The 23,571-nt window shown below is 47.5% G+C and overlaps 1 protein-coding gene across 7 annotated transcripts; it reads left to right on the top strand.

The window, feature by feature from the left end:
• Positions 1 to 709: 709 nt before the first annotated feature.
• Positions 710 to 23,461, top strand: cerk (ceramide kinase). 7 transcript variants are annotated; one of them, XM_057022441.1, is made up of 15 exons: positions 741 to 968; positions 8,729 to 8,854; positions 9,215 to 9,306; positions 9,409 to 9,540; positions 9,769 to 9,889; positions 9,963 to 10,088; positions 10,630 to 10,696; positions 11,425 to 11,570; positions 14,225 to 14,299; positions 14,445 to 14,597; positions 15,339 to 15,441; positions 15,879 to 15,958; positions 17,367 to 17,572; positions 20,482 to 20,696; positions 22,417 to 23,461. In XM_057022441.1, exons 4-15 carry the CDS (start codon positions 9,490 to 9,492, stop codon positions 22,565 to 22,567), a joined length of 1,494 nt encoding a protein of 497 aa, XP_056878421.1. In that variant the 5' UTR covers positions 741 to 968; positions 8,729 to 8,854; positions 9,215 to 9,306; positions 9,409 to 9,489; the 3' UTR covers positions 22,568 to 23,461. The 7 variants fall into 7 exon arrangements, with proteins under 7 accessions (XP_056878420.1, XP_056878419.1, XP_056878421.1 ...); XM_057022442.1 differs by lacking the exon at positions 9,215 to 9,306; XM_057022445.1 differs by lacking the exons at positions 9,215 to 9,306; positions 9,409 to 9,540; positions 9,769 to 9,889 and adding exons at positions 2,296 to 2,367; positions 7,111 to 7,221 and having other exon boundaries at positions 810 to 968.
• The last annotated feature ends 110 nt before the right edge of the window (positions 23,462 to 23,571 follow it).

The raw sequence follows: 23,571 nt of genomic DNA, 5'->3' as shown, positions 1-23,571 counted from the left end.
GGAAGCGCTGATGCAGCGTTTGTTTCTCTGGTGCGATGACAGGATGATGGACGAGAGCTCTCACTCCATCAGCATCCCCGCTAACCTTAATTTCACCATTATAAGACGTTTTTATCACTGTGGACAGGTTTCTTTTGTTTAACAACGGTTCAGTTATTTCCTTTAAAAAATATGAATAAAATAACAGTGCTTCTCTTTGCAGTTTGGTGCGTATTGTGGTAATTACTTCAATAGGCCAGAGCTTTGCAGTTTTTCGTTAAACCAAAAGAAAAGGATGAACGAAAGAATATACACATAAAAGCTTCACCTATAAAAATCCCACTTATATAAATGCATGAATGTTAAGCCTCAGCAAATTCAATCAGCCTTATTCTTGTTAAAACACAATAGGGCATGTTTTATTTAATTTTTTCAGGGATTAATCATCATTTCATTGTTACCACATAATCCTGCGAGCTGCAGAGCAATTTAAGGAAATCCGCAGTCTTTTAGGGACCGCTCTTCCACACAGACTTGAAGTAACAATGTATGGGCGGGGGGCGATGCAGTCGTGGATTTTCAAATCAGCAAATTATATTTTTTATTTATTTTACGATAAACTGTCATCTTTTCCAAATGAACAACTTTGGGACAATTGCGGTGATTTTTGGCGCTTCAGAGTGGATCATCTTGATTCTACACGATCTTTGTTTGTAGTCCGTTCTAAATACCAGTGCGCTTCCTGATGGGTCTCTGGCTCCAATCGGGCTGAGGTTCGAGTGTCCTCTCTAGGCAACACGACCATCGACCCGCAGTGTGATTAATGACAGGTCTGAGTGAGGACATGGAGAAACAGGCCAGGTTACTGTCATCGCAGCTTGTTCTGGGCGACAGACTGGTGGAAGTTGCTGCAACACGCACGGTTTTAGCGTGGAAGGGAATAAAAAAGGACAAGAAAAGTTCTGAGATTATCAGCTTTTCCACAACAGGTAAGAACTCTAAAACATGGAGAAGTAACTGTAGTAATAACAGCATGTTTAATGTATGAGGAAATTATCACTTTTACAAACAAAAAACGTGGTTTAAAAAAAATCCAATTTCTGCTGCATTAAACTCTCATGACTTTTCCCTTTAATGAGTTATTTCCCTTGCAAAGAGCATGAAGCAGGTGTCTGCTCCTTATCAGTGGCGTGCACATGTTGAGGGTCAACACAGTCAGGTCATGTAGTTCCTCCATGCTGACAAGAGAGGGTCACACAGGTCTGCTCCCCACAAAGCCAACATTTGTTACGTACAGTACAGCGTGTTCCAGCAGGGATTCACTCACACCTTCTGAGCTGATTTATTAACAAGGTTCTCCCCCTTACTGAGCTGAAGGGGAATCATTTAAATTAGCTGCTATTGTAGAGTCTAAATGAAACAGAATGGAAGGTACCTTAGTAATAACATTAGGGGAAAAAACAGTTCATTTTAAATACACTCTGACTAATCTTGAAGTTATTGAAATGTGACCTTTTTTACATGTGTTAGGCTCTTATCTACCCAAAACTTGCATTTGAACCATTTTTTGTCGGTTGGACTTGAAAATTGACGGCATTATTAAGTGCTAATTACTCCTGTTATGTCTCATGTCAGTGAACCGCACTTATGTTTTGAAATTAACGCTCGACAAAGTCCACCTATTCCCACCGTGCTTCAAACCTCTCGAGGCTCATGTTTGCTCCCCTAAACGAGTCCTCCTGACCATAATTACGCTGTAGCACCCTGGATGGAGTCGCTGCAGTCATTACAGCTGCTCACTTCCTGTGTAAACTCAGCCATTGACCTTCCACAAAGTGGTATCAAGTGTCCTATAATAACCTGCCGTAAAGACTTTCATTTATTTAGTCAATGTTCAACAAGGACGTGTCAAAATTTGTCCCCTGTGAATACTGAGACACAACCAGGCTGGGTTAGCCTGATTAGACTAAGAGGCCAGAACGTTTGGTGAACGTAAATATGATATTCAAAAAATCTAAAGTTGTTTTGTTCGTGCTTCACCTAAATAAATCTTTCTCTGGAATCCTTATTTCTTTGTGGTTTACTTGATCATCAACCGTTGAATGTGACTTGAATCAACATTTACACTATAGCTTGAAGATTAAACGTCCTTGAAATGTGTGTTTTGCCCCTGGCTGTGACAGTGTGGCGACCTAAAATAGGAAAAATACCCCCCTCCTGCCAGTCAGACCACAGGTTGAATGCCCACGACGGCTGTAATCATGCAAATGAATGTCAGACGGGAGCCTGACAGCTTGTTTTTGGACCTCCACTTAGGCAGATGTGTAACAGACAGACGGTGGCACGTTAGTGTGGACTGACAGGGGCAGACTCAGCGAATCCTGAGAGGTAAGAAAGTGTTAATCCGATCTGATAGCAGAAAATCACACAGCGTGACTTAAAGTCTTCCTCCGCTCGTACTCCCCCCCCCACTGATATCTCCTTCCAGCTGGCACGCGAGTGCGATAAACACTAGGAGGAATTGTTACGAGCTTTAAACGTCTCGGTCTCGGTGATTAGCTCTGCATTGGGGGACGCAGCGGCCCCCATATTGAAGTGGATTCAGTTGAGTCAGATCATCTGTCAGTCAAGTGTGCTGAGTCCAGCTCGTGGTCGGGTTTGCAAGCCCCAGACGCTGAAACGCCAGAGGGCTTTAATAACCTGGCAGCAGTAAAAACACCCGCCTGTTTCCACGGAAGAGCCCACCTTGTAGGGAAAGTCAGGAGACTGCATTGGAAGTCACCTTAAAAGACATTCACAAGGAATAAAATCTCTAAAACACAACCAAGCTGCACCAGAGACCAAAAGAGCTTCTATATATTACTTCTGCTATGTACTCTTGTTTTTGCTAAATGCCTCTTTGGCCCATTTACAGCCTGTTTACAGCCTGTTTACAGCCTGTTTACAGCACCATACCAGCCCGAGCAGCTGGGATGGGGACCAGAATCCTGGAACCTCCCAATGATGCTGCAGCTGAATCGTTATTCTGTCCGAGACAGTGACGCTCCAGTTCACCTTCCCTCCGCGGTCCTTCTCTCCTGGATGTGTTTGCCTGAGCCTGGGCCCAACGAACACATCGGCGTGTCCTGTCTGATGCCGTCGTGCATTCCCGAGCTGACCTCGGATCTGCGGGGAGACGGCTGCGGAGGCCTCGTTATGTTAACGAGAGCTTGCAAAGAGACTGGGGCGTCACATGACTCACTCCCCATTTGGGAGCCCCAGTTGCGGAGCAAGTCACAGATCCCCTCTCGCCTCCGTGATGCCTGACAGCTGGGATGAAATGTGCAAAAGCAAAACCGGAAATTTGTTATGAGCGGTGTGAAAACGCCGGAGAAGACGGTCGTTTGGCCCGGCGTGCACAGACTTGTTCACGGGGAAGTCACACCTGCCGTGCTGACTCAGACCCCTTTTTCCATTTCAGCTGGGTTTTTTTGTTCCGTTCCCAGTTTCCCGCAGGCACCTCCGACCTGGAATTCACACACGTTACCTTGATGTGACTCCCCAGCATATGGCGCCCGGTGGAATCCCGTCTGATGGGATGCCGCCCATTTGTAGGGAAGCGTGACTGTGAATCCAATCAAAACTCTTTGTACAGGTGAAGAGAACTTGTTGATCTGCTCTGTGATGGCTGACTTCTGTCCTCATGGGTGACAAAGGAAAACAACGCAAGAGTTCAGCTAAAGTGCTGTAAATGTAGCCAAAGGGCCCCTTTAATGGGTTTAATCCTGAATTTTAGATTATTTAAGTTTATCACAACACGTTTATTCTGCTGGAAAGTCAATGATCAACCCCAGGAAATGGTCCTGGTCCTTTTGGAGCCCCCCCCCCCCCCCCCCCCCCCCCCGGTTGGAATGGAAACCAGTAGGGAGCTGGGAAATTGGGTCAGCGGAGAACAATGCAAGAATTCTTTTCCTTGCAGGTTGGAGAGTCTCTTTTTACAGTGTTCGACAGAGATGCCAGAAAATGGATCAAAGGATGATCATTGTCCTTTTTTCCCAAATCTATGGGGCATACCGGGGAAAAGTATTTAAAAATGTGTTTTTCCCAAGCTGGGCCCCTTTCTGACATGTGATTAGTTTGCTAGTTTTTGAGCCAACCGCTTCCAGGTGATCATCCCGGCCAACTCTGCTCACATTACTTCCTGGCTCCGTATCAGCCGTCTTTGGTTCCACCTCAGCTTTAAAGGAGGAATGTGATACTTTCATTAAAGCTCAGAGCACACTGAAGCCGATAAACACGGGCTAACAATAACGGAGCCGGCGCTATGAATAGGCGGCGCCGACGTCTTTGTGCTTGAAAAGAACATTAAGACTGTGAAAGGACGCCGGAGCCGTGTGTACGGCCCAGGATTTATCACCGAGCCGCAAACCCGAGAGCCTGCCTGGAGGATTATTCCGCACTTGTGTGTGAAAGAGACGCAGTCCGTTTTGTGAGCTTTGTAGCTAATTTCTCCAAATTGATCAGATTTGGGAGATTGTTCCGAGTGAGTCGTCTCCAAAAGAAACATATTTTTTTGGATCCCATCCTAGACAAGTGCAATATTCCCGCTTGTTTCAAAAGAAATGCACTATCGGTGATTGGTGGCATCATTAATCAATCGGGTTTATTAGGAAAATCTCATCCAGGTGTGTGATAGTTTACATTAATATCTCAATATGATAACAGACACCAGGAGGAACTTTAGTCTCCACTATTTTGCCTTAAATGTTCTGTTTTCATGGCTGGATGGATGAGAACGTGGAGCCGGAGACTTCGGCCGTGCAAACCTGAGTGAGCTGCATCCAGACTGTGGAATGTGCTTTTACTCACAGGCTACTTTTTTATGGTATTGATTTTAAGAAATATCAATATCTGTTGTGTTATAAATGAACAGTGATTCAGGACTGTTATTGAATTTTCTGAGTTTGTGCTCACACACATCTGGAAAATTCCAAAACATTATTATTATGTTGCTTTCAGGCCTCGCGCTGCAGATTGGATGGTTTTTTCTCTTTTTAAACCAAAAGATTCATCTTTAGCTTGAGATTATACTGGATAGTTTGATCCAGTCCAGGTTCTGTATTTACAGCTTCTTAAATTTATTTCATGTGACACTTTTGAGAAATGCAAACAATTGTCGCTGCCCTCTGTTGCAGCCCTACTTCCTGTTCACACCTGGGCCAACAGGAAATGCACCTGTCTCACCTATCCAGTATCAGAGCTTTATTTATTAAAGTATGTGGGATTCAGTACATTTGGTAAGAACCCTTTTCCACTGAAATTTCAGAAATTTTAATTACCAGGGCATAAATTCCTGGTCAGCTGTGTGATATTCACTTCAGCTGCGCTTGAAAATTCCTGAAAATGTATTTAAATTAGGCTTCTTTCAGTCTTGTTTAAGATCCTTCCACATGTTTCCTTGATTTAGCTCCGCCGGCTTGTCGGCTCCTCTTCCACAGACTCATTTCATTGAGAAGAGCCTGGACTCCGTCGTCTGTCCGGACTCTCATCTTCTGCTCCATTTTCCAAATGTTCGGAACACAAAAGGAAGCGTTGCTTCGTCAAAGTGTCTTCCACCAATCAGCACACAGCCCCTCAGCTCCGAAAGTTTGGGGGAAAGTTTTTTCGCTGGGTAATTTCTCAGAGGCAGAGGTAATTGGTCTCAGAGAAACATCCTTTGAACCAAACTCTGTTCCGATGGCTTCCAATTAGGTCTGACCTGAGTTTGGAATGCATTCCTAGAAGATAGCATCCCGTCATTTCAGCGTCTGTGTCACTGAGTCGGAGACACCGGCCGCATTTCCCACAGCTCCGATTTAGGCTGCAGATTGTGTGATTGACAAGCAGCTCTGACAGATCCGCTCAGGGAAAACCATCATGGAGCCGAATGTCGAGTTCCCGAGGCCCCGAGGCCACTCCGGCCGCCATTTCTAAAGTCCCTCTCCAAACAGCATTCTTTAAAAGTGGCGGAAACACTTTTGGAGACAGGTGACCAAAAGCTTTAGCTGTGGATTGTGGGAAAACTCCCAGCAGTGTGACCCCAACCGGCGCCTTCTTATTCTCCATGAATCTGCTCCTTTTCTTTGCCCCCTCCCAAACGGCCGGATGAGAAATCCTCACGCTTGCTGGGAATAAAACTGTGTGAATATCGATAGCCGTGACATTATTAATCCCCCCCCCCATCCCTGTTGCATCATTTTTATGTGGGGATGAAATGAAATCCTATATCCTTGGACTCCGGGGAGAGAAGTGATGTGTCGCACGATCCTCTTTGGAGTTCCATCTGCTGATTGCAGGTTTGGAGGAAGCGTCGGAATACGACGGGAGCTCGACTCCTTGATGCTGCTCACTGTTTGTTTCATGGACCGTGTTGCACTTTTTAAACAGCCTTTTCTAAACTGATTATCAGCACAGAAATTCATCAAAAAGTTCCAAAAGGAGAAAATCTGCTCCGAGAGTTTGCTTCCCGATCGCTATGGATGGCACGTCCACCCGGAGCTCTCGCCATCTTTCCTCTTTTCCTGTTTCCTAGAGCCAGAGAATTAAAATGACTGTCTCCTCCTAAACACTCCGCAGCCCTCTCAGGTGTACACCTATTATTCCTCCCATCGATTTTACTGTTTTGCGGAATCAATTCCAGGTTGCTACTTAAAGCTCCCTTAACAAAAGATTCCTCTTTTACTGAAAGTATAAAGCCAGTTTAAGTCAAGTTAAACCTTGACTTAAACCTTTCAGAATACCTCTTTATCCGCCGGTACTTTTGGTTTTATCTCTACGAACACTGAGACGGAACGTTTGGACTTTAGCTGGGAACTTTTTGACTTTAGCTTGTTGCTAATTTGCGTGCCATTTGGTGCCTGGCACTTTACGCTGATATTGAGGTTATAGGCAATTTTTTCCTGCGGTGAAACTGCTGCCTTGTACATCTGGAAATTAGACCGGGGAGAACATTGGGGGCACAATGAAGGGTAAAAGTTGAGGGCAATAAAAGAGGAGCGATGGTGCGGAATTCGGAGGCACTGATCCGTTATAGTTGCCATAGTTGCAAATGTCTGCCCAAGATTCAAGACAAGAGTTTGGAGCTTGGATATTAATGATTCTGTTGCTCTCCAGAACACGTCCCACTGTGTGACATCATCGCTGCCCACAAGAACCACATCAACGCCGAGAGTGGGCGGAGTCAGAAGAACCCAAAGCGTCAAATGCATCCGCACGCGTTCACAGGTACACAGGGTACCGGGGTCCTGGGGAGGGTACACAGAGGATTCTAGTGAGGATTCTATTCTGAAAAAAAGAGTTCTATCTCCTCATCCAAGCATGTGGGACACGTGGTGGGGGGGGGGCTGCTGCAATGGTCAGTAGTTGTCTAAAGTTTGTGCAATATGCCTTTAATGCTTTGTATAAGAACACCTTAAGTTATTTATAGCTAAAGTTGTGTTGTGAAGAACAGGTGAAGCTCCAGCTGAGGGCGTGAGGCAGAGCAGGTGCCAGAGACCAAGACACCTCTGACTGCATTGATGTTTGCCCCATTAAAGCCTGTCATTCAGGTGTCCTGGCATCCTAATACTGGTCTGAAAGCCCCTTGAACAGGTCGAGGCAATGTTTCGACCTCCCTATAGCATCTCACCGCTAAAGCTGCGCCGCGGCGAGCGTTTGGGCCCAGCCCCGCTCAACTCAGACGACACCAGAAATAAACCCACTGACAGCCGCACCGTCTGAGCGTAATGTATTAACAACAGAGTCCCTCACAGCTTTAGCTGGCTGGCTGGAAGATGGCAGCGCGCCACTGACTTATGGGCTCATGCTTCATTTTGATTCATTAGATTGAATCCAGGCGAGATTGGATTTACATTATTTATCCCAGGAAATGTTGAAAAAGTCCGGACCCTTCCCGGCAGCGAGCGCTTGACTCGACCGCATCCCCGCGATCGGTGGAAAAGTTGCCTTCAAAGTCTCGTTCCATCACTTCCATCCCACTTATGTAACTAATTAAAAGACGGATTTCCGTGGCGGCGTCCCACCGTACGAGGTCCTGCGAGCTCCTGCTGAAAAGTTAACTTTTCTATCAGATAAAAAGAATGCTTAGTGGGATCATCTGAAATGCTTAGCGAGGGAATCTGCCGTCGAAGTGCTGAGTGAGGGAAGTTTTGCTCCCCAATGTAAATATTTCAGTAATGTTCCCTGGCAGGATATTACAAGAGTCCATATCTTCCTTTTTTGTCTGACAATCTGTTTCATTTAACTTCCTCAGTCATTGATGGATCTGAGCTGGACCGTGTGAGGTGGGAACCTTGGTTCCCTCCCAGGCCTTTCACGTGAATCTAGAACAACAGCGAGGTCACTCCCCATGACGGACGTGATCGGGGATGATAAGGCTTTATTTAGCACACTTCCTGTTATCGCAGATTAGATTCTATCGCTTTTGCTATTTTTTGCCCATGAACAATGAGTTATTGTCCAGGAACTAACCAAACTGATTCAGTCCTGGTAACAGATGCTAAGCTAAAGCTTTTATTTGCTTCCCTTTATTTAAGAGGATTCATATTTGGCAAATTTAAAGAAACCAACTGCTGCCAGATGGTGTAGCAGCACCTGCGTTTAGAAGAAATCCTACAACACCTGAACACAACACAGAGCTCGTGTGATACACAGTTCCAAATCCTGGAAACATGTCTGGAGGCTAATCTTGCTGACATATATATGTGATGTGTTGCATATTTTGTCTCCACAGTTTCGTACGTCAGGCGGACGAGGCGGCGGCGGCGGTGGCGTTGTGGTGATGTCACCTTTCATTGCACCAATCAGGGACTCTGTGAGCAGTGGATCCAAGTGATCAATGAGCAGCTGTCTTTGTTCAGTAGGTTCTCACATCTTCTAACATCAGCATAATGATGAGTTTTGCTGGGCAAGCTCGATTAGCTTGAACACAGCACCCTTCCTAACGTAATGTTTTAACCAGCTTGAGCAGTTTTTGACAATTTAATAAGCCTTGAAATGTAACAAATGTAATTATGTTAATCAACATGATTTTAGCCGTTTCTCAGTTTGCAAGTACAGACTAGTGAAGTGTGAGCTTTAAAGCAGGGGTCACTGACGCTTGCGCAATAAAATGGGTGGTGCTAGTACACCTTTTATGCCAACTTGAATCGGAACAGTACTTGTGCACAAGAGATGACCTTTCACAAGAATGTGAGCACTGAGCTTTACTCTATTGTAGGTCCTCAACAGGCACAGCTCAAGGTAGAGCGACAAAAGAGGGTTTTGTGTGAACTGACTCGTCCTGAACCAACAGGCAGAAAAGTGCAGGACGTAATTACCATCTGGCAAAATCCAGCGAGAGTCTAGTATTGTTTGGAAATGGCCCCATCCATCTGACTTTTGGCCCCATTTCCTTTCCTTTGTATTATACAGTGCGAATAAAAATCAACAAGCAGCTGCAGCTAAATTAAATTTAAAAAAAACATTTGTGCAAAGCTACAAAAAGCTGCGCTGATGAATCCATTTAAGAAAAGGACCTGCCTTCATTGTAAAGATGCAGCGCTGGTGAGTTGAATAGTTTTCTCCTCCACAGAGCACTTCTACATCACCCTCTGACAAGTCTTTTATGTCATTTAATGGAACTTTTGTCTTATTGCCAAACAATATGGCACCGATATGCCTCACTGGGACCCTTCACCTGATCCCCATCCGTTTGTTGTGGGTGTGAGCCTGCTGCTGTCTGGGTCTGTGTGAGTTTTCCTGAACGCGCTCTTCCATAAACCATCCATTTAGGATCCTCCGCCGCAGCATGTTGGTTTTCTGTGCCGCAGCAGCAGGTTTCAGCCACCTGTCGGTGTGACGGAGCATTTCAAGGCCGCTGGAAAACTTCATCAAACTGCCATCGGCTTAACTTGTGTGTGTGTTTTTAAAATGGTCTGTCGTTGAGGTTCTGCACACTACCTCACTCCCCATCCCTCACTCTGCAGCCAACAGACCGAGGAGCCTCCTGGTGTACATCAATCCCTACGGAGGGAAGCGGCGAGGCGAGCGCGTTTACGAGCAGAAGGTGGCTCCGCTCCTCCGACGCGCCTGCATCTCCGCCGATGTGATCGGTGGGTCCCGATCAGTCACTTTCTTTTGTTAACGCTTGAATTAAAAATGAGCTCCTTCGGCTGCCATAGAGGCCCCCGCCGCCAGCGGAGCCTCTGAAGAGGCACGCGAGGATATGATTTGGCTTATAGCGCCATTCATCACGCTAGCACCTTAATGAAAGCTGCAATAGTTGATATGCGTTGCTAGCCAAACACATCTATTATTCAATAAGTGTTTGCTACGGCTACATATAGTGGGGAGTATTGATGGGCTATCGGAGGGAGACGCATTCACTCTGGGCTTCCTACACCTGTGATAGATCGTGATGGTGTTGATATTATATGCCAAGTAAACAGATTTATGTGGATTTTTGTTTTTCCCTCTGTTTTCGGGGGCCCGGGGCTCATTTTGTGTGCTAATGTTGTGTTGTAGCTGCTGTGCTTTTTTTTTTTTTTTACTGGAAACTGATCTGTGTGAATGTTCCCAAGTTATTTCCCTTCCTGCCAGAACTTTGTACCAGTTGAGGTTGCTTCTTTTTAACTTGTTGGCTTGTTTCCATAGTTACCGAGAGGGCCAATCATGCCAGGGACCACTTGATATCCCAGGCCAACTTAAACGAATATGACGGGTGAGTTCTTGACACTTCTTGGCCCGTCCACACGCTAACAAAGCACCGCATCTGTTGTTCAGTATTCTACAGATCTACATACGCATGCACGGACATGAAATAGCTTAAAGCAACACTTTAGAAATACAGCAAAGGACAAAGCCGTCGTCCAAGGTCAAGCAAAGAAAGCTGCCTGCACGTGTCCCCAATCACTCTTTATCGTGCCTTTGAAATCAATTGCAGAGCCATTTGTAATAAAACCAAGATAATCATCCGTAAATCATTCACCATGTAGATGCTTTTGTTTCCCTCCGACACGGCACATGGCGCCACAGCTCATTAAGCCGAGGTCATGAGGACGCGGCAGCAGGTAGTAAAACAGGCTTCCCAGGCTTCCCAAGGCCTCAGGAAGACAGAAGGGTTTTCCTGGTGAGTGCCCACCGGACCCACCTCCTCTTTATTAGCTATTCAGTGCAGCAGAGCCTGCTTAGAGCTTCTTATCAAGCACTTCACGTTATTTTTCGCGCCATTTCTTTAAGGCTACAGCCTTCAAAACACATCATGGGGCAGTTATGCATGGAGGGGTTTCAAGGGTGTGTTTGCTGCCTTGTTGTCAAGGTTTTCCTGGTTGTTCATCCTCCATAAATCATTTTTCTGTGGTTAACATTCAGGTAACGCTGTTTCGGACTTTAAACCACTACAGTGTTTAAGTGTCTCACAACTTGCTTTATGGCTATTTTTCTGGCCAGGGTGGTGTGTGTGGGCGGAGATGGGATGTTCAGTGAAATCCTGCACGGTTTGATCATAAGGACCCAAACAGACCACCGAGTGGACCGGGATCGGCCGGATTCTGAACTGGTGCCCTGCTCCCTACGTGTGGGGATCATTCCTGCAGGTGGGTCTGCAACACCCAGGTCCTAAACTCACAAGCTTAGACACCAAAGACGAGGCGCGTTGATCTTCTGCTATAAACCTATATTTCCAAAAGTATTTGGCCACCTGCCTTGACTCACATATGAACCTAAGTGCCATCCCATTCCTAACCCGTAGGGTTCGATATGATGTCGGCCCACCTTTAGCTATTACAGCTTCAACTCTTCTGGGAAGGCTGTCCACAGGGTTGCGGAGTGTGTTTATAGGAATTTTCGACCATTCTTCCAAAAGCGCATTGGTGAGGTCACACACTGATGTTGGTGGAGAAGGCCTGGCTCTCAGTCTCCGCTCTAATTCATCCCAAAGGTGTTCTATCGGGTTCAGGTCAGGACTCATCCCTGTCTTTATGGACCTTGCTTTGTGCACTGGTGCACAGTCATGTTGGAAGAGGAAGGGGCCCGCTCCAAACTGTTCCCAAAGGTTGAGAGCATGGAATTGTCCAAAATGTTTTGGTATCCTGGAGCATTCAAAGTTCCTTTCACTGGAACTAAGGGCCAAGCCCAACTCCTGAAGAACAACTCCACACCATAATTCCCCCACCAAATTTCACACTCGGCACAATGCAGTCCGGAATGGACCGTTCTCCTGGCAACCTCCAAACCCAGACTCATCCATCAGATCGCCAGATGGAAAAGCGTGATTCATCGCTCCAGAGAAGGCGTCTCCACTGCTCTAGAGTCCAGTGGCGACGTGCTTTACACCACTGCATCCCACGCTCTGCATTGCTGATGTATGGCTGAGACGCAGCTGCTCGGCCATGGACACCCATTCCCTGAAGCTCTCTGTGTGCTGTACGTGGGCTAATCTGAAGGTCACATGAAGTTTAGAGCTCTGTAGCAACTGACTGTGCAGAAAGTCGGCGACCTCTTTGCCCTATGCGCTTCACCATCTGCTGACCTCTCTGTCAGTTTACGTGGCCGACCACTTCCTGGCTGAGTTGCTGTTGTTCCCAAACTCTTCCATATTCTTATAACAAAGCCGACAGTTGACTTTGGAATATTTAGGAGCAAGGAAATTTCACGGCTGGATTTGTTGCACAGGTCCTATGACAGTTCCACGCTGGAATTCACTGAGCTCCTGAGAGCGGCCCATTCTTTCCCAAATGGTTGTAGAAACAGTCTCCAGGCCTAAGTGCTTGATGTTATACACCTGTGGCCAAATACTTTTGGCAATATGGTGTAGCTCTGAAATGCACCGAGTTATCAGCCCGACTCTGATCAAGGTTTCCTCCTGTTAAAAGGCAGTTTTCCTTCCTTATTTAGGAATCAGGCTCAGGTTTCTGTAGAGCACCTATAGACGATCCTGACTGTAACAGACGCTGTATAAATAAAGTTGAATTGAATCGAAGCTAGGAGCATCTGCAAAAGAACTCGGCATCGCCACGGTAACGTGGAGGGTCAGTAATGGGGACTGACATGCAGCAAAACATGGCTGACAGGCTGAGATCAATGTCATCTTTATCAGCATGAAAATTCATTATTTTTTCACTTACTCATGTATTTCACTGGCAGAACATGTCAAAAATACAATTTATATGTAAATATATTCACACCCGGTCACCCCATTGTATTACACCGCCTCTAACGTCATCCTGGATAATCTAATCATCCCTTGTTTTATCTGTAATCTGTTCTCTTACCAATACCGAGAAGATCAGAATGGCTCGGGCCGATGCTGTCGGCGGCTCTCCTGACTGAAATTCAACGTTAGAAGGACGTAGTTTCGATAAATACTGCTCCGAAATGCAAGTCAATGAGCCATATCCTCCAATAATGACATCCATACAAGTCAGTTTATTCAAATATCACCAAAATAGATTCAATTGGATCAGATCTTGCTTGGTGACCTTTTATTTTTGTTGACTCGAACAAGCGGCGTTGTTGACGATGAGGTTTTGATGATTAACTGAGGCGGATAACTGTTCCCACTTTTCGTGCACAGATGGATCCGGCTGGTTCTCCGGGGTAGTTCTGTTTCATAAGAGTAGCAGGAAGTGCAGAGCTGATGGGAGTTAATTGGAAAGCGGTGGGAAGTAATTATGGAGCACAGAGGAGATGAAGGAAGACCTGTGGTAGAACCTGACTTGCTCTCCAGCCTCCATTCCCTCCTCTCTCTCTCTCTCTCTCTCTCTGTCTGTCTGTTTCCCAGTTTCTCAGGTCTGTTTCACAGTGCTCACCATTATCAAAGCAAGGCAGCATGCTCTGAAATCATGCCATGCTCTTGAGTCTGAGAGATTTCATTTAAAGCCTAATATTTCCTCCCTGACTCGGCGGACGTCTCTCACCCTTCATTTGCGGGATGAAGAGTCCTGATGCCCGGAGCCGTTCGATTGGTTAAGTTTATGACTCAAATGTCTTATTTCTGCCCAGTAAAACCGCTCAGCTGCGTTTTATATGGCTTCATCTTGGGAACAGCTGTAGCAAAACGCTGGAGACGCTTCCAGTCGCCCCCTGGTGGCTGAATCAAGCAGAGCGCACAAGCCTTTTCAACTCCTGGGGCATTTTTGTGTTGCAGTTACCTAAATTTGTGTTATTATTACAAGTGGATGGCTGATTACCAGCTCTATGCTGGGGTCACGCTGGGTGACCATCGACCTGTGTGTCCACCCTCCAACAGGGTCCACCGACTGTATCTGCTTCAGCACAGTGGGCGCCAGCGACGCCGTCACTTCGGCGTTACACATCATTGTGGGTGAGTAGAAGTCAATCCCGTCGCTCTGTTTAGGAACTAGACGCCGTTTCTTTCCAATACGGCGAGAAATGATCGGAAAAGCGTTTGTTAAATCAATGCTGGATTGATCGGCGCGCTTTGACACCGGCGGGGTGTGTCTTCGCAGGGGACTCTCAGCCAATGGACGTGTGTTCAGTCCACCACCGCGACCGCTTCCTCAGGTACTCCGTGTCACTGCTGGGATACGGTTTCTACGGCGACGTGCTGACGGACAGCGAGAGGAACCGGCGGCTGGGTCCAGCTCGGTACGACCTGGCAGGTAGGAGAGCGCCGGTACTCCTCAGGAGGAACCCGTGCAGACGCTCTAATCCCCGGAATCACTGACCTCAAACAGTGATTCCGGGGATTCTTCCCTGGGATTAACTTTGATCTATTTAAATACAGAAATCGGAGAAAATCCCAAACTCTAGACTACAGTGGGACAATTTTTCTAACTAGTTGTGCCTGAAGCCTCTAACACAAGGACAACAGACATTTCATCATCCCATCCAAATACTTCTCATGTCCACAGACTTTTAGGAAGCAACAGTTTCTGGAAGCACAACGGCTCCCGGGATGCAGATCCAGACGCTTCAGCTGGATGTTGGTCCAGAGATTCTGATCTCTGATTTATACCTCACTTAAAATGCACAAATGTGACTAAACATCAGCAGTTTAGCTTTGCTGCCCGCCTCCGGACGAACATGTTCAGTAGGAAAATGCAAAAGCGGATATGGGAGCGCGTCTCCTCCGACACCCGTCGCCCTCCCATCTGCTTTGGGATTCTAGGTCGTTTAGCTACGCTATAGCAAAAAAAGGATGAGCTTGCTTCTGATATCAGAGAGCGGAATGTTAGCTTCATGTTTCAGCATCAAAAACATTTGATTTAACCCCTATGAAGGTTGCAGCCGCCTCCTGGGCTCTGGTTTTCATATTCAGCAGGATTTTGTCAGATATAAGGAGGGCTAAACCGAACACTGGCATGAGCGGATGAATGAATCCCTTTTGTGTTGTCTTCAAGGGGTGAAAACCTTCCTAAGTCACAAGCACTATGAAGGCACAATCTCTTTCCTCCCTGCCGAGAACAAGGGGACCCCCAGAGACAAGCTGCGGTGTCGATCCGGGTAAATAATTCATCCGACTGTCTGACTTTTCCGTCTCACTTTTACAAAACGCTACAGCATCTGATGCTGCTCTTCGTGCTGCTCTTCCCACACCTTAAATCGGGTAGATCGCGCTCGTCTGATTTACCGCACTGCGCGAGGCCATTCAGCGTTCTCCAAAAGTGCTGCTTCTCAGGAGCTGCAGACATTGTTAGCATTTGATCCGGGAGATGAAAGCATTAATCTGTAAAACACCGTTTGTCCTGACACCGTATTTTATGATGTGATTGCCACAAAAAGCCTTTTTGGCTGCGGAATTTAGGACAGTCGCAAAGAAAAAAAGAGAAAAGGAAACCCAGCGCTGAAGATGGATCTGCTCTTTTTGAATAAATCACCTGTTAAAATCGTGACAGCGGTGCTTTGATGCCTTTTAAAACAAGGTTACTCTTATATTTCAGGTGCGGCGCGTGTCAGCACAAATCCTCATTAAAGGACAGGAAGCAGCGGGAGATGTCAGAGAAGACAAATCTGGATAAAGGTAGGAGTTCAAGGTCCAAAGTAGCTGCCCCCAGAGGTGCTTTCCTTTCTCTACCCTGTCAGACGAGCGCGTCCCAGACCGGCCCCCGGGTCAGATAAGACCTGAGCATCTTCTTCTCCCGCTCACATCTGAATTTATCTACATTTTTCACTGGGGGGATTTTTGGTGGCCGAATCCTTGATGAGATTTTTGATGAGTTATTGACCTCCAGAATACCAACTGATCTTAACGACACAGCGTCGCGCTCTCCTCCACAGCCCCCGCCCTTTTGGAAAAGCCTATTGATTTCCAGAGCTCCGCACGGCGCCGCTGCACTCTGGTGGAATTCCTGGTGCATCCGCACAGATGGTGTCGTCTCCCTTTCTCTTCCCAAAGTGGAGGGAGCACGGGAATGTCGTAATCCACTAAATGCAGTGTTATTTTACACGTCTTGCTGTGCTGTTTTATGTGTTAATGCGTTTCACGCCGGGGTGCGTTTGCTATGTGTCACTCGGCGTCCCTGCTGGGTGGTGCGTTCAGTCAGCAACAGAACAGCAAAGTTCTGATTATGCAGAGGTCTCCACAACCCCCCCAACCCAACAGATCCAGCAGCATAAACCTTTGGAGAGGAGCTTTTTCTTTCTAATTAGTGCTGAAATATGAAATTCGTGATATTCCTCACTGCTGAGGCATCCTATGGAGAATGTACTTTTGCTTCAGCGTAATTATAGAAGTAGGCAAAGAAGCAGAACCCTGTGTGTGCATGTGTGTGTGTGTGTGTGATTCTTACTAATCAGGAAGAAGTTTGGGCCCGACAGTGGGTTTTCCTCACACCAGTGCCGCCATATGTTTCGCCCCCCCCCCCCCTCTCTTGTTCCTGGTGAGAGAAATCTCAGACAACGGCTGAATCATTGAGGCACAACACACTCTGCAAATGAGTGGGCCCGTCCCCCAGTGGACGCAAACGCTGCGTCGGAACCTTCCTGTGATGAAGAATTTACAGTTGATTTGCTGTCTTTGAAAAAAGGGGCATTTAAAGTAGCTTTAATTGGTGTTTATATATTGTTGTTAGCTGCCTCTTATCGCGTCGTCGCCTCTGTGGGTTTAATTGTGAAAGCAAAATTCTTGTTTGTTTGTGAGGTCACAACAGTTTTCCTCAATGGTTCAAACGTCTATGATCACTGTTGTTTCCTCCATTGGGGGGGGGGGGTTGGTGGGGGGGGTACCCAGGCCAGCTTACTACTAATCAGTCATTATATAGGCAGACTGGATCTACTTAAGTACATAAATGTACGCAGTGCCACCATGTTGCTGCCATTTATTATTGAAAATATGGTTCAATGAGCCCGACTTTGCCAACGATGCTAGCAGCCACCGCAGCTCATGCTGGCCTAAATCCGCCCTCAGCGTTTGGGTCCGTCCTTTCCAGATGGCGGCCATGGTTGGCGGGTGATCCACGGAAAGTTTATCGCCATCAACGCCGCCAGTATGAGCTGCGCGTGCCCCCGCAGTCCAAAAGGCCTGGCGCCCTCCGCTCACCTCGCCGACGGCACGGCCGACCTCATCCTCGTCCGGAGGTGCTCCCATCTCGACTTCTTCAGGCACCTTCTTCGTCACACCACCAAAGACGACCAGGTAAACCCCTCCTTCTTTGGACAAAACTTTTTTTCCGCCTTCCCCACAAACCTCTCGTCAATCACCCCGCACGCTCCGCGCACGAAGGCGTGCAAAGTCTGTAAATGAGCGAGCAGAAGGTAGTCTCTCCCCCCTGCTGCGCTAGCACCTCCATTCGCTGACTCGGCTCAATTTCCCAACTACGGCTCACTTCCGTTCAAATTTCTCAGCCCTGGTGCCTTCCCACGTATCATAAATAAGCTCCACGCCGGTCCAGAGGGGCGGCGATAATCGCTGCATCAGGGATACGTTGGATGGGAGAACGGTCTGATAGCAGACTAATGCCCGCTCAGGACAGCTGGAGGACGACCGGGGGGAGTCTGGCGATTAGTAATTATTACCTCAGGAAGGACCCCTGGATGTTTCCTCCAGTCAGAGAACTGCAGAAGTTGTCTCTAAAATATCAGAGTCTGCATCCAGCGGACACTGACACGGCGAGGCGAGTTTTAAGGGCTCCGATGGATCGTTGAAATAACAGCTTTAAGACGCGGAGCGATCCGTGGAAAAGCTGCTGCTAACGCTGCAGGGGTTAACAGCACAAGGGCGGCTGAGACAGAAAAATCCTCTCCTGTGTGGGTAGAAAACGACCAGCAGTGGGTTTTATTGAGGCCTAGAATGATTTTTACAGCCCAGAATATCACCAGGATTCTGAAAGGTTCGCGTGATGACTGCATATACAGCGAGGGAACAAAAGACCTGCCTGGAGATTTCAAAAGAAAACCATCAAGGCAGAAATGTAAGCATGAGTTTAATGTTTAAAACGCCCTCATTGGGTTGTTTTTTTAAGCCTGCATCAATCAAGCCTTTTGCTGGTCTCAAGATGAGTGTGAAGCAGGAGAAAAGGTCCACACATCTGGCCGTTATACCCAGACTCACGTGTTCTCACATGGTCACAGCGGTTCGTGTGTCCCAGATCCTGGATCGCTTTTGTTAGCCGCCAAGAACAAACTGGCTCTAGTTTTACAAGGCTAAATAGACCAGACAGGACCAGGTCTGATCAGTTTTATTATTTTATGAGGGTTCTTGGAGGTTCTCGTTCATCCAGGTCCTGGTGTGGGAGGTATTGTTGAGGGTCAACTGGACTGTTGAAAACAATGGAAGACATTTCCCATCCAAGATGCTTCTTCAGCTCTGGATATAAATGTCACCAGCATTAAACCAAACATGTGTGCATTGATGCCTATATGAGCAATGAAGCTCATAAGGGAGCCCAGGATTCCGTAGAGGAAGACCAAAGGAGGTCTAGAAGAAGACCAAAGGAAGCCTAGAGGAAGACCAAAGGAGGCCTAGAGGAAGACCAAAGGAGGCCTAGAGGAAGACCAAAGGAGGAACTAGAGGAAGACCAAAGGAGGCACTAGAGGAAGACCAAAGGAGGTCTAGAACAAGATCAAAGGAGGCCTAGAGAAGACCAAAGGAGGCCTAGAGGAAGACCAAAGGAGGCCTAGAAGAAGACCAAAGGAGGCCTAGAACAAGACTAAAGGAGGCCTAGAACAAGATCAAAGGAGGCCTAGAGGGATCATAGACTACTTCAAGGGAGACTTCAAAGAGAACAGTCGATTCCGCGTGCGAGAGGAACAAATCTTCCAGAGTAGACGAAGAAGATCTGGATTATTTAAATGTCACTAGAGGTGATGCGAGCAGGGTGAGATGGACTTTTTTCGGTTCACATCATGTCGGCATCACTGCTCAGCCAAGCAGAGAGAGACAACGAGGGGAGGCAGGCTGGCGGATCCTCGGCCCTGTCAGAAAGTCTTTTAGGGAGACGATGCAGGAGGGACGCCGAGGCTGCCGCCACAAAGTGGGTCTGATGGGGGAAAATGGCCGTCACTCCACGTTTATGATGGCAGAGAAAGGCTGGAGCCAGAGAGGGCAGAATGGAGAGAAAGTGGCACCCCGGGACGTCCAAAAGTGGCGAACAAGGTTGAACCCCGAATCATTTCTTTTCATCTTCCCGCTCCTTCGCTTCCCTGCTCCGCCGTGTTAACGCTTCCCTTTTCTCAGACCTCCATTTTGTTGTGATCTCTTGGCCGTTTTCTCCTTATCATAAATGGAAAGTAAGATTAAAAAAAGAGGCTTCGCTTTTCATTACCAAACCAGCAGGAGGCCATCAAATGACAAAGGAGGAATTAACTTTTTACCTCCCCCACCAGGAGCGCGTCGACGGGGGAAAAAACAAAGATGGGAATGCCAAGAGCTCATCTACAGCCCAGACAATCATCATATATCAGGGAAACGCGCCGCCGCCTATTTTCAGCGCTATTTTGTTTTGAAAATTAGGTTCTTTATGATCCATTTGTGGCGGAAAATAAGTTTGTCTGTGTTCAGATGGAAGTCTGGGTTTTGAACGAAGCCCTTTTCCATTTATCCACATATTCCCACGACAGCATGTTGCCGCCTCAGACGCTCCGCCAGGCTGGAAACGCTCCGGAATCTCCATATTTATGAAAGGGCGCTAACGGAAACCATTCTCAGAACGTTAGCAGACACTTTCTCTCTGATGATGGGTTCCAATTTGTCGGATGACACGGCAGCCATCTCCGCTCCCGCTCGCTGGACTGGTCTGTGGAACCGGGAAATGGCACCATTTCCACCACAACCTCAAAATAGCGGAGTGTATGATAGAGTCGTATTTGGGGGAAGGAGGGTTTAGGAAGTAGCCACGACTTGGCCCCTTTCCCAGGAAGGTTTCCAGTAAATTCAGTGGGAACGCGGCAAACTGTTTAAAGTTCTTGGATTGGATGTTGTTGCCATAGAAACAGTCTAAAACCACAAGGCAGATGTTTGACAGTTCGTCTCATGTTGTTGGGTCCTTTGGTTGCTCCTGACCTCTTCTCCATCTGTTCCCATACCTCCCGTCTGCTCCCCCCCAGTTCGACCACTCATTCGTGGAGGTCCACCGTGTCAGGAAGTTCTGTTTCCAGCCGCGGGTCCGCGGACCGGCCTCGGCGGACCACCGGAGCGGGGATCCAGTGACGTCGTGCTTCGGCGCCACGCGCCCGTGCCCGGCGACCGGTAACCATGGAAACGGTCACGGCAGATGGACCTGCGACGGGGAGATCCTGCCTCACGCCGCCATCCGTGTGAGGTAAAAAAGGAGTCCCATTTTAGGGTTTCAGCACGTCGCTAACGCTCCCTTCGGACATCAAAGAACCATGCTAACGTGCATAAAAGCAGCGTGATGTGTTGCCTCTCAGTGGGAATAGAACACGCTTGGAAACCTGAGAGCTCTGAACTCGCTTAAAGCCCCCACTGAAGGACGCTTTTCTCCAGAAAGAACATTTGAGCTCCCGCCAGGGGAGTAAACACAGTGACGATTATTTCAGTCACTGCCAGATAAATGACTGCCTTTCGCGGCTAAGTGGTGACTTTTCTGCGTCAGAGGCCCGAGTTGGAGGAGCGAGGCAGAAGTTTGGCAACACAACTTTGCTGGTTTTCACATGCACAACAATGACCAATTCGCTGGTTGCAGTTGAAATGCTAAGTTGCTAACCATTAGCATACCATTATTGGATAGACATGCTTGTAAGACACAGCTAATGGCATCCTAGCATTAGCATTTAGCCTGCAGACGGGGCTGCGGGAAGCATGTTTCTGCACATTTCGACCGTTTTCTCCAGACGTTCTTTAATCTGAGCTGCATTTCTAGACACCCGTCGCCATGGTTGCAGATATCTTGCTCGATGCGGTGATGTGTAAAGGTTAAATATGTACACAAGTAGCTGATAAGGGCTAATCTGGTGACCGGACAGGTGTTATCGTCCAAGTCTAAGTATTTTTCTTGATCTCATGATATTTGTATTGTTCCGCTAACGCGCGGGTCGTCACCGTCGCTGCTCCAGCTGTAGCGCAGGAGTTTATGCAAGGGAGCTAAAAGGATTAAATATGGAAGAGATCTGCACACACGCGCACACACACACACACACACACACACACACACACACAGTTCTAGCGGTGAAATGCCAGAATAAGCTAACAGTTGTCTGACTTCCTGCAGCCTCCGGTGTGCAGATTATTTTGCTGTTTGCTGCCTGAATCTCGGTGACTTTGGCCCCTACACACACACACACACCACACACACACACACCACACACACACACACACACAGTTCTAGCGGTGAAATGCCAGAATAAGCTAACAGTTGTCTGACTTCCTGCAGCCTCCGGTGTGCAGATTATTTTGCTGTTTGCTGCCTGAATCTCGGTGACTTTGGCCCCTACACACACACACACACCACACACACACACACACACACACACACACACCCTCTGACCCTGACCACGCTTCAACCTCTCCCACGATCAGATCCCTGCAGAGATGCGGTGCCGATGCATCATTTATTTCACGCTTCATTGTACTTTGCCAGTGATGCATGGCACCGTAATGTTGCTAATTTAACGGCCCTCCCCACGCTAAAAGGCTACTCCCCTTTAATTAAAGCTGAAGTCCGTCCTTTTATTGCCACTTCCCCTTCGCTAATCGTTCTTCAAGTGAGCCGCTGGGATAATTAACGGCAGTAACCCAGGCGAAACGGGAAAAAGGGGAAGCAAAAGTTTCACTCCGAGGTGTGGAATCTAACTTCGGGACGGGTACAGCTTAGCTCTTAGTGAGTGGAAGACAACAGGTTAGCATGCTCTCTGTAGCGTCCTAGCGTCCTGTATCATCTGTGAAATCAGCACACGCAGGTGTTCCACTGGTTTTATACCAGCTGGACGATTAATTCCAGTTAAGAGCAGCAGAGTCATTAAGATGATGGTTTGTTATTCAAGCTAAATAATGCATTCTGTGCATTTCCATCCTGTCTGTAGCGTCCACGGCCAGCTGATCCGACTCTTCGCTCGCGGCATCGAGGAGGAGCAGCGGCAGCAGGGGGGGCGCGACCCAGAAGGCCCCTGCCTGGAGCAGGGGGGGCGCGACCCAGAAGGCCCCTGCTCGCCTTGGGACCTGGAGCCAAGTTAAACCAGATCCAAGAAGATTTCCATGATGTTCCAGCCTTCAAAAGTTGGGATTCGGTCGTCGAAATTTGACATTTTTAGCAGTTTTTAGCATTTTTTTGTCAGGAAACCTCAGTTTAGGCTACCTTACGCAACATAAGCTAAGATTTGAAAGCCGCCCGGACATTTTTTAGCAGCGACGCAGCTGAGCTGGACTCAGCCGCAGCATTTTTATGGATGCAAAAGAGCTCTCACGTTGTACAAGATGAGCAGGTTTTTGTTTTTAAGGAGGCCAAAGTGTTTTATCCGTCACCCAGGTGAGCGCAGAGACGAGCCAGGGGCACTAATGAAAAGAGTTAGACATCCTGCTAATACACTAACAGGACCCCGGGGGCTTCTGGGTAATAAGGCAAAGTGGTTGCTAAGTGATTTGGTGTGCCTCGACGCTGCTGTGCCTGCACCTGCGGCTCCGAGCGCCGCTCCCCTCCGATGAAAAACAACCCCGACTCAGTCATCGCCGGGGATTCGCCAGGAATCTGCAGCGCTGGCTTAATTACAGATAATAGTTGTATTTCTTCGAGAAACTTGAGAAGAACAGAACATTCTTCTCAGTTTCGATGAAGATTTGGGTGCACGTAGAAGTCCAGGGTGTGGAACAAGCTAATTTTTGGTGTTGGGGGGGGTGTAAATCTGAATGTTGGACAATGTAACGGTCCCAAAAAGCTAATTGTGCAGATCCGCATCTACGTGTGAGTAAAGGTGCCAATGTGATGAGTTAGCTGTCTTGCAATTAGCCTCCTGGCTGCCATTTGGCAGATGGGCTCTCGCTGCTGCCAGCACAACCCCCCGACGCTCACTCGTAACTCCGGAAGAGCTCCGATATTTTTTTTTAATATAAAAACCATCTCACACTCTGGAATGTTTCACCTTCAGGGTTCATTTCTGTCGGATGCTTTTAAAGCGCGTAAGAAGTCTTTCGAGGAATTTTTACAACCAAGGTTGCTCACAGATTTGAATGCCAGTTACCTC

The sequence above is a fragment of the Takifugu flavidus genome, chromosome 22 (assembly GCF_003711565.1).
Source record: "Takifugu flavidus isolate HTHZ2018 chromosome 22, ASM371156v2, whole genome shotgun sequence".
In the NCBI taxonomy this organism is placed as follows: domain Eukaryota; kingdom Metazoa; phylum Chordata; class Actinopteri; order Tetraodontiformes; family Tetraodontidae; genus Takifugu; species Takifugu flavidus.
The sequence above is the reverse complement of the archived record's forward strand: the minus strand, read 5'-3'. Positions and strand labels throughout refer to the sequence as shown.

What these genes read in the sequence shown, in the direction of transcription:
- cerk (XM_057022439.1), top strand. Translation starts at nt 803, where the DNA reads ATGACAGGTCTGAGTGAGGACATGGAGAAACAGGCCAGGTTACTGTCA. An exon ending in TGAGCAGCTGTCTTTGTTCA is followed by an intron (nt 8,855 to 9,962) that starts GTAGGTTCTCAC and finishes CTCACTCTGCAG; the next exon opens with CCAACAGACCGAGGAGCCTC. An exon ending in CACGCCGCCATCCGTGTGAG is followed by an intron (nt 20,697 to 22,416) that starts GTAAAAAAGGAG and finishes TCCTGTCTGTAG; the next exon opens with CGTCCACGGCCAGCTGATCC.